This window comes from Echinops telfairi, unplaced genomic scaffold (genome assembly GCF_000313985.2).
Source record: "Echinops telfairi isolate 266 unplaced genomic scaffold, ASM31398v2 ScPeMD7_7469;HRSCAF=8507_0, whole genome shotgun sequence".
NCBI lineage: Eukaryota > Metazoa > Chordata > Mammalia > Afrosoricida > Tenrecidae > Echinops > Echinops telfairi.
In genome coordinates this window covers 56054481-56065425 of record NW_022111372.1, presented here as the reverse complement: position 1 = coordinate 56065425, position 10945 = coordinate 56054481, and the positions used below count along the sequence as shown (strand labels likewise).

General features: G+C 50.4%; 1 protein-coding gene and 1 pseudogene across 1 annotated transcript; both read left to right on the top strand.

The window, feature by feature from the left end:
- Positions 1–1009: 1009 nt before the first annotated feature.
- Positions 1010–10577, top strand: EFCAB9 (EF-hand calcium binding domain 9). The gene is made up of 4 exons (XM_004697130.1): positions 1010–1145; positions 7949–8097; positions 8873–9049; positions 10320–10577. The coding sequence occupies exons 1-4, from the start codon at positions 1010–1012 to the stop codon at positions 10575–10577; spliced, it is 720 nt and encodes a 239-aa protein (XP_004697187.1).
- Positions 3841–4491, top strand: LOC101660718 (annotated as a pseudogene).
- Positions 10578–10945: the final 368 nt, after the last annotated feature.

The following is a 10945-nucleotide window of genomic DNA, read 5'->3' as shown; positions in this document are numbered from 1 at the left end:
CTAACGATAGGCACTGCTTTGTGCTTCTGGCTCACTGATTTGTGCTTTAGTGTTAAATCACAATAATCATTCTTATGCTTTTCTGCATTTTCCAATTTTCTAATACATGTTCTTAGGCTCCTCCCTATATATGCTCCCACTGGGGCCTCGTGGCTCAGGTGTTCCTGGGTAGAACACGCTCCTGTTCATTTCCAAACAAGCTGTGCTTTCAGTTACTGTTTCCCTGAAAATAAGACAGTGTCTTCTATTAATTTTTGCTCCCAAAAATGCGCTAGGTCTTATTTTCAGGGGATGTCTTATTTTTCCTCCATGAAGAATACGGTACACATTTATTGTTGAACAACAAAAAAGGAAATTTATTACCTGTATCTGGTGCAGTAGTAGTTGTCATCACAAACCAACATAACCGACAAACTGTGAATTCTACAGTATCAAGAATTTCTTGTTACTACCATTATTTCCATATACAGCAGTCTCTGGTACATTTACTCATTTATTCAATGACAGTCATGTCATCATCTTCTGGAACATCATCATAACAATCCAAACCCTTATTTTCGGGGGGATGCCTTATATTTCAGCGAGAGGCAAAACTGTAAGTAGGTCTTATTTTGGGGGATGTCTTACTTTCAGGGGAACAGGGTAGGAGCTGAGGAGATCTGAGTGACAGAGGGGTAGCCCAGTCAATCCTGCACCGTCCAGTCGGTTCCGGCTCACAGCCGTCCTCTGCACAACAGAAGGAAACACGGACCAGGCCGGCCCCCTCCTCACAATTGTCCTTAGGGTTGAGCCCAGCGGTGCAGCCACGGAATCAACCCATCTTGTTCAAGGGCTTCTCTTTCTCGCTGCCCCGCGATGATAAATGTGTGCGCCAAGAGCTGGGAGGAAACTATTTTAATTGTGCTTCGTTGCCAAAGCGATCAAACCCTTCTAGTTCCGTGGCAGAATTCTCTCTTCTGTGCCATACATAGACTCTCCCCAAGAACGTTCGGTCCTACAGAGGTCCAAGATGAACGTGAAGGAGGGCTCGTTTCTGTGGCACCTCTACCTGGACAAAGTCTACTGCTTGCTATCCGTGAGAAATGCCAAGGCCTTGCTGGACTATTTCAACCTTCTCGATGTGCACCACAACAACACCCTCAACGGTCAGTAGTGCCCCGGTGTGCACTGGGTCTTCGTTCATGGGCAGGTGCACCTGGCAAGACCTGTCCACCAGTTAGGTCACACACATTTGTTTGAGCTTTCCTCATGGGCCACAGGGAGCTGAGCAGGGCGGGTGGCCCGGGCTCTGGCGGCAGGCAGCCTGTGTCTGATGGCGGCTCCATTATTCCTGGGGGATCCGGGCCATGCGTTGTCGGTGTCGTGAAGGCTCGTTTTCTTCATTTGCAAAGAGACTTCTCAGCACGGAGTCCATCTCTAGTTCTCACACATGAGGATTACATAAGATACTGCATGGGAAAAGCTTAGTGCTTCATCAGGATTTCATACGTGTGTGTTCCCATAGTGGTTTCCTTGTGCAGGCCCTCAGGCACGAACTGGGGCCCCTCACCATGACTTGATTTCCCATCTGTCAAGTCAGGGGTTTGGATCAGGTGGTCTGTAAGGTTTCTTCTAATTCTTCCTACTTGTAAGTGACCCAAAATATTGAAGCTCTAGGAGCCCAGTGGGTGGTGTCGGATTAGTGTTGGAGTGCTTGCTAACTAGGAGGTCAGGGGTTCAAACCCACCAGCAGCAGCATGGGAGAAAGATGAGGCGGTCTGCTTGCATTCAAGTGGATGGCAGTGGGTTGTGAGTTGGATTAGTTCACAACCAGGCAAAGATTTTAAGTTATCATACCTTAGCATATTCTAGGTTCTTTTTCGCCTGCAGGGGCCTGTGAGTTGGGATGGATGCGACAGGGGTGGCTTTGGGTTGGGGGTTTTGTCGGGTGATTCATTCTGACCTTAAAGAAATGAGAGTCCTTTGTGAGTCTAGGGTTGCTTTTTGTTTTGTACACAAAGATTTTCAAGAGTCCATTCAGAAGAAAACGAAAAACAAGAGAACACCTTCTCATACTTTTAGGCCTCAGCCTTGCTCTTGGCAGATGGATTTCCACTCGAGGTGTCTTGGAGGTAACCCCACCCTAGGCAGCTGCAGGGTGCCATGCTGTAAATAGCCAGGTTGGGGCTCATGCCAGGGCTTTCGGACCCCAAACTGTCTCACTGGGATGTCTGCTGAGATGACTCTGATCTACCCAGGGATCAACCACTCCCCCAGAATGCAGCTCTCTAAGAAATGAGATCATGTCCATGGCTTCTGATCACCCTGAAGTGAGTCACAGCCTCCAGAAACTCCCAGGGGCAGTTCTGCTCTGTCCTGTAGGGCCGGTCTGAGTCAGAATCAACTGGATGTCGGCGGAGTTGATTTTTAGAGGCACGATGAAGCCCTGGTGCTGCTGAATAAGCACTGGACTAACATCCGCAAGGTTGGCAGAAAAAGCACCCGCTGAGATGAGGGATCTGTTCCCATCAAGGTTTCCAGCTATGGAAACCCTCTATAGACCTGACTGGGTGGCAGTGGGTGCAAAGCCCTGTCTGTCTCTGTGGCGCTGTGGTAGCTTGTGTATTGCTAGGATGTGGGAAGCGATGCCACTACAATTGCCAATGGCAGCAGGTTCCCTAGGTTTCAGGACAGCTTCCGGACAAAGAAGAAAGATGTGGTAATCTTCTCCCAAAAATTAAGCCGATGAAATCCCGGTGGCTCACGACAGAATTTTGTCTGGAAGGCACTGCCAAGACACGGGCTGCAACGACCGACGTGCGCACATGCCGTTGTCGAGACGGCACGGGCCTGGACAACATTCCGTGGCGGTTGCCGTGAGCTGGAGCTGACAGCATGGACCACAGCGCGGAAGGCCCTCAAGGAGATGGGTTGCCACAGGCTGCAGCCCCGGGCTCAGGCACAGATAGGACCTGTCGAGAGGCTGGTGCAGGACCGGGCAGCGTCTCATTCTATTGTGCACAGGGTCGCTGCAAATCAGAACCGAGCACTCAACAACACCATCACCACACTGAAAAGTTTCCCAAGTAGCAACCCCACAAACACCCCTCACTGTGAGGGTGCCCTGTTCTCCCCAGGTGCTCACCCACGGTGGGGCACAGAGAAGGAACATCAGGAGACCATCAGAAGCCCCCACAGCGTGCTGTTGTGCCCACTGGCTCAGGGGCTCGGGGCTGTCTTCAGCTGGGACTCCAAGTTACACAGCTGTGTTCAGGGTGAGTTCTTCAGTGGAGCCACATCTAACGCAGGAGCTCGTGTCCAGGATGGAAGGGTGCAGGGAAACCACGTGTGGACAGTTATAGAATAATCCTAAAGATTCATTCGTCTCCGTCAGCACTTCTCCAACTGTATGGGTTTGCCCACACCCTTGTGGATCATATGAACATACAGGTTCTGATTCCGGAGACGTGGAGGGCTCTGACGGCCTGCTTTTCTGACCAGCTCCCAGCTGGTGCAGATGTGGCTAGGAACCCCCTTCAGTGGCCCTACACAGACAGTATCTAAATGTATGTCTCTTCCACCTCATGCCCACTGAGGCCCAATTGAACGGGATGTTGGGCAAACACTTTTCCTGTGCTTTGAATGAAAGCGTGCCCCACGCTGAATGCATTCAGCGGAATACAGAGTGATTGATGCGCAGGGAGAAGGGCCCTGGTGGCCTGGTAAGTTAGGCGCTGGGCTGCTAACCACACCATGCTAGTCGAGCCCACCAGCCATTCTGCAGGAGGAAGATGCTTCTGCTCTAATAAGGTTACAGTCTCGGCACCAGCTGCGAGCACATGCCGAGCGGGCACACTGACCATGGCCTCCAAGTGCCCCTAGTGTGACAAGACCTTGCACTTTGCTGTAAAGATGAGCTCCCTGGGCAAGACTGGCATAAATTCTGTCTCAAGTGTGAGCGCTGTAACAAGACATTGACACCAGGTGGCCATGGCGAGCGGACAGGGAAACCCTTCTGCCACAAGCCTGCATGCCACCCTGTTTGGGCCAAAGGCGTGAGCATCGGAGGAGACGTTACCTACATCTATGAAAACCCCCAGCGGAGGGGCTCCAGGTCTCTGGTCCTGTTGAGGTCCCCGTGACCCGTGATGAGGCTCGGAAGGTCAGTAGCCCGCCCAAGGGGCCCAGCAAAGCTTCCAGAAAGTTTCCAGCATCACAACGTTCCCTGGCGAACCCAACAAGTGTCCTCACTGCAACAAGAGGGTCTACTTTGCCGAGAAGTTGATGTCTCTGGGCAAGGGCTGGCACTGACCATTCCTGTGCTGTGAGCACTGCAGGAAGATGCTGATCCGACCCCCACCCCCACCCCCCGGGGGAGGGGGGCACATGGAGCATGATGGCCACAAGCCCTGCTGGGGAATTCTCTTGGGACTCAAGGGCGTGGACACAGGGGCTGTGGGGCGCTACATCTACAAGGAGCGGGACCCCGAAGGCAAATTCCTCCGGCCCTAGGCACCACTTGCCTCTGCCCTGACTGCTGGCCTACTGCCCTGCTCCCTGGGGGCTGCCCAGCGAGGGCTGCCTGCAGACCAAAGCACCAGAGTTGTTGGGAAGGACTCCCGGTGCTATCTACCGATGAGACCCCCATGTACCCCCAACGAGCTGTCACCCCAAGTCCCTGGGGGTCCTCCCATATATATTGAATATCTGTGTGTGTCCCTGCCCTCCAATATCCCACAGATATGCCCCATGCCCCCACATACCCGTGTCCATCTGTCTCTGTGTGTCCCCATGCGTCTTCTTGTCTCCTGTGTCCTCCACCAGGTCTCTCAGAGATGGTCTCTCCTCCTCCTTCCCCTGCTGCCCCAGGGTGAGTTATGCTCCCTTGAGCTATGTTCTCAAAGCGCCTGCAGGCACACCCTCGGCCCAGCACCCACACGGCCCCACAGCCCTCACATGGGCAGACACCACACTGACCAGACTTCTGTGGTCGATAAAGAGTTTGAGAATCGGGGGAGGAAAAAAAAAAAAAAAAGTACAGTCCCAGGAATCCCCAGGGGCTGTTCTACTCTGTCATAAAGGGTTGCTGTGAGTCGGAATCAGCTCAAGGGAGGCAAGTTTGAGTTTGTGGAATGCACAAAAGAGGCCAAAGAGCACAAGCTGTGGCATCAGAAAGACCTGCCTTTGAGCTCCAGCTCTGCGTCTCACCATGGGAGGCAGGTCTGTCTCCCAGGACAACAGTATCCACATCATCCGGAAATTAGAACCCCGGAACCAGGCAGAGTGTCCCAAACCAGAACGCGATGTTTACAAGACCCACAAAGAACTGGTGTAACAGCACCGAGAAGTACTGGCATGTCCTAGTTAGTATCTGGGACTTAACGATAAAAGGGAGTGGTTACACAGGGGTGAAACCACTCAGGAGCTAACCAAAAGGCAGGTGGTTCACACCCGCCAGTTGGTCCATGGAGAAACGAGGTGGCAGTCTGCTCCAATAACAATTCTACAGCCTATGGAACCGCACAGGCGCAGCTCCAGTCTGTCCTGAGGTCGCTGGTGGTCACAGCTGGGCTTGGTTTGCATTATAAAGGGGGTGTGATACCACCTGCTCAGTTGGGTAGTCAGGGTCCAAGGTGATAGGGCATTTAAAGTGCTTGAGGGATCAGGCATTCAATAATGTTAGTTCCCTTCTCCCATAGCATTTCTTTATGTTTTTACAAACTTAAGGAATATCAATACCTTCATAGAAGAGGAATGAGGTCTTTTTCTAAAGTTCTCTAAAGTTTTAATTAAGAGGGAGGAAATGGGGAGCGAATAGCGATGAGTCCAAGAATGGACTAATGTTTAGACAATGTTCTAAAGCTGATTGTGGTGATGAGTGTCCAACTCTTCATGATGTGAGTGAGCTCTTGAATCATATGATATGCAAACCATATGCCATCAAATCCATTCGGTATCCTGGCAATCCATGGGTATCAGGGTGGAATTATGCTCCAGAGGGCTTTTTTTTGGCGGGGGTGGGGTGGGGGTGGGGGTGCTGTTTTTTAATTACTGTGAATTGGCGGCAGGTTTACAGAGCAGACCAGTTTTCCATGCAACAGCCCATACACAGTTTGTTTCATCCCACGGATTGCAATCTCCACCAGGTCACACCACACATCCCACACTCCTGTGTGTCCTGTTCCCATTCCTCCTTTCCTAGCCCTTCTAAACTCGGCCGTGGGCAGATGCTGCCCTTTTGAGGTCAGATGTCTGGTCGTTCTAAGGAGTGCACATCTTCTAGTGTTATCTAGAATGGAGCAATGGGAGGTGGGGGAGGGGGGCGGTCAGCTCCAGACCTGAAGTATGATGAAGGGACCGTCATCTCAGGGGTTCCACGACTCTACTCAACCGGTAAGCCTGGTCTGGATGATGCTGAAATTTGCTTCACATCTGCCTCCCACTTTTTACAGGACCTTCTACTCTGATCCCTTTCGGAATAGTTGGTAGCGGGAGCTGGGCACCATCTATCTGGTTGTGCTGGTCTCAAGATCATGGAAGTTGATGTTTGTTTAGTACATTGGTCCACTGTATTGTTTCCATGGGTCTTCAATTTTCTTTATTCTTCCTCCAATCAGGGAGCTACCATGCGATGCACCTTAGAGGGTTGCTCACAGTTTCTTAGGACTCTAGTCACTACTCACCTAAGTAGCATGTAGAACACTGCCTTTGGGAACCATGTTATGCCAACAGGCTTTGGTGTCTCCTGAGACTTATGGCCCTGAGCCTCCAGGCCCAGGGATCCATTCTCAAGGTGTTTGGTTATATCTAAGAAGTCTTTTATTACATATATGTCTTTTATAATATATATATATCCTTATATTTGCAGCAAAGATAAATACACAAGTAGACATATCCCCATATCCTCTATAGTCCCCCACTCTTCTATAGGGTTTTTCAATGGCTAAACATTTTTGAAAGTAGGTTGCTAGGCCTCTCTTTTAAGGCACCTCTGGGTGGATTTGAACCATCAACCTTTTATTTAGTAGCTGAGTGCTTCTCACTGTTTGTACCACCCAGGGCAAGGTGCAGACCGAGTCTGGAACTGTCTACGGAAGTGTCATAGGAGGCCAGAGAATTAAGCTCTCCTTCCACACACAGTAGCCTAGTGGATACGGGAAGGGGCTGGTAACCGCAAGGCCAGCCGTTTGAAGCCATCAGCTGTTCCTGGGGAGAAAGATGAGGCATTCTCCTCCTGTAAGTCACCACCGTCTTTGGAAGCTGACAGTCATTCTACCCTGTCCTATAGGGTCGTTATGAGTTGGCATCCACTTGATGGCTGTGAGTTTGGTTTTAGTTTTCCGTACACAGCTTGATCTGTCGGTTCCTACCTGGCATGGTATCAGTTAGATATACACACCTGTCCACTCCAGCCATGTGAGCAGGGTCAGCACCCAAGCCCAGTTTCTATCTCATCCTCCACAGCACCTAGCGGTGCTTTCCCACCGAGCTCAAGGGTAATGAATGTTGGAAATTCATCAAACCCAAACCCACTGCCATCCAGTCGATGCCAACTCATAGCCACTTTACATGGGGAGCAGCCAGCCTCACCTCTGTTTCTCAGCAGCTTAGCAGCCCAGCGCCGACCTGACACTGACCCCCGGGCTCCTATGGAGTTGAGAGAGCTGGGGGAAATGCTTGCAGTCATGAAGGGGATAGTGCCAAAGCCAGAAACCGAAGCCTTTCCAGGTCAGTGAGCTTTCAAAATTACTGCCACATCCGTAGCTTTCAAGAAGCCCAGGTGGCGCAGTGGGTACGTGCTTGAATCTGAGGTCTGCCGTTGGTTCCAGGAGCCCCGCTGGGGCAGTTCTGTGCTGTCGCCCAGGGTCGCAAGGAGGAGGAATCGACCCAATGGCGACCAGCAACAAGGTGCTTCACATGTTCACAGGGTGGCTTCAGAACAACCCACCTTCTCGCCTCCCCCTTACAGACGTGCTGTTCTTTCACTTCCTCCACCACGTGACGAACCTGACCAGGTCACAGATCATGAAGACATTTGACATGCTGGACTGGAACGCTTCGGGCGAGGTCAGCTTTGAGCAGTTCTACATGTTGGTCTGTATACTGCTGGCACATCAGGCAAGTACCCAGTGGGGATCGGGGGCAGAGGAGGAAGCGCTTGGCTGCCACCAACGGTGGGCTCGTGGTAGCTCTGAAGGAAGAAGGCAGCCCGACTTTTCTTCCTTTCCACTAAAAACAGTAGGAAGAAAACACCAGAGACTCATGTTGGTTCCCAAATGGTCCGTCCATCCCCTAGAAATACTCCACATCATCCACTCAGCCTCTGCCCTCGGCCCATCTCCAGGCCCCCACAAGGCCTCCCTTTCTAGAGCCAGCTCTCACACCGGCAGGGCCCTGCTTGGCTTCTCCTTCCTGGCTTGGTTTGTCTGATGATCCTTGAGCATCATCGCAAGTGCCTTCTTCCCTTTTCTCAGTGAGTTCTCTGAAGGGGCAGATGACAATGACGGTGAGGAGACAGGCTCTTTGTGAGTTCCTGCCTTACGGTAGCCCCCCTTTTAGGGTCATATCTAGTCACCTACTGCCCACTCCGTGAGGACAGGGACCTTGTTCAGCCATGATGCCTCACGGGGCTATTTCACTGAAACCTAAGGACCTGCACGGAGGTGACTCCGGTCCTGCGTGGCAGCATCAATTACTCCAGAGGGAAGGAGGCTCCCTTGAATGCAGAAGGTACAGCAGGGCTTGCTGCACTGGGGACAGAATCCTATCCACCTATAGCTTCTATGATCGTGCCTTTTGCCTCTCTAGGAAATACATGAGGGAGTATGTCTTGGAGGAACATGCTCAGAAAATAGCACCCACAGCATTCATGTCTCTCTCTCTCTCAAAACAGAACCATTTGAAAGAGCAATTTCTTTATCGCCACTCCCGGCCGATCTTCGAGCTGCTTGACCTGGATGGGGACCTGAAACTTGGCCCACAAGACTTCCAGTTGTTCAGCTTTCTCTTTGACATTAAAAAAAAAAAACTCAAGCAGCTCTATGAAGATTTTGACTTCACCGGTGACCATGTGAGTGAAGCCTCGGAAACGGGCATGTGTCTCTCGGCACCAAAGCGGAGGGCTGGGTCCTGCTATCTACAGTGCAGAGGGGAGAGGAGGAGGGCAGGAGAAACTATCAAGTTGGCACACTGTGCAGTGCCAAGGTCAAAAGGAGCCCTTGGGGGTGGGGAATGGGAAAGTATTTGGCTGCTCACTGAAAAATTACATCCTTGGAAACCCTATGGGACAGTTCTACTCTGTCCCTACAGGGTTGCTATGAATCAGCATCTCCTCGATGTATAGGTCCATAGAGATGTGACTGAACACAAAGTGCAGACACAGGATGAGAGGAATGCAGAAGTGTCCAGAAGGAAATATAGTGATACTTTGGTTGTCGAACTGGTCCAAGCTAGAATTTTCCACGACGTGAATGGCTAAGATAAAAAAAAAAATCTGCTCGGTATTCCTAACTGCTCGATAGTCAACCAAAAATCTGACTTGTAAAACCTGTATGGGCCGGGAGTGAGTCACCTGTCCTGTCTTACCACAGGCACACAGGGTGACGCTGCAGTCTACGTGATGCTCAGATAGCCATCGTGCTTTGTTAGTGCATGAAAACATTCCTCATTATGCTTTTTACATTCCTGGTGCTATATTTGTGTAAAATGTAATCATTTCATTTACTGTATCGTGTTTTGATATTTAATGTACTGTATTTGTTGGCTTCAGATGTTTTAGGGGGCATTTCCACAACCCAGGCCTGTTAAGTTTGTGTTAAAGTCCTGGAAAACCATACGTGCAGCTCTCAACGTTGTTGGTGTTCAAACCAAACACGACTGGAATGAAATGAATTTGACACCAAGGTTTCACTGCCTATCAACATGGCGGCAGTTGGTGTCAGGGCGTTAGAGGTGCGGAGAGGCAGACAGGAAAGGGTCATGATGGGGTAAGAGCTACGGGGAAGGCAGTGAATCCTCTCAGGATGATCGAGTCTATCCTGGGAAAGCAAGTGGGAGCCAAAGTTGACAAGGAGGGGCAATCACCCCGTGAAAGACGTCAGAGGCCAGCCAGAAGTGTCCAGCCTTGGCCAGCATGGAAAGAGTAAGAAAGTGATAGTTGGTTCCCTTTGAGCCTGTACTATTTCTCCACTGTTGCTGGGTATTAGACTACAATCATGTCCTATCGACCAGGCTGCTTCAAGTTTCCAAGGTCTCCATGGGAAATGATTATAATTTGCTATTATCTGAAGCAAAGTATTAAATCCTCCCTGAAATGATCTTTCTTTTTCTTTCTACACAAGCATATCAATTACAAGGAGTTTAAGCTGTTTACTATCTTCTCTGTTGACAAATATCACGAGAGGCAAAAAGCTGAGAAAGAGAAAGAGAGAGAGAAAGAGAGGAAGAAAGAGAGAGAGAAAGCGAGAGAGAAAGAGAAAGCGAGAGAGACAGCCAAAGCCAAAGAGAAGAAGTCTAAGCCCAAAAAGCAAACGCCTCATGAAACCAAGCTTCCCCCAAAGGCTCCTCTTGGGAAAAAGGCACTGGGAAGTAACAAATGACATGAACATTGTGAACCTTGGTCTAGCGGTAAACTCAGAACAATAAACCTAGGCCATCTTGCTGCCGATTTTTACTTACAAAGAGACCACGTGAGAGCTCTTTTCACCAGCGGCTTCTCTATTGACCTCAGAATCCACTGGGAACAACCTTGTCCGCATGTCCTGCCTCAGTTGTTCTTTTCCAGATCACATCTGTTCACTAGGTCTATGGTTACCCAAATACTTACCGATACTTACGAGAGACTTTCCTATTTGTTACTCGTGACCCAAGACCCTCGGAGTCTTCCCCATGCTTCCAGTCCTTGGGTGGAGACACCTGGGTGGCAGACATGTCAGAGTGGCTGGCAGTGAAGACCCTCTGATCAGAA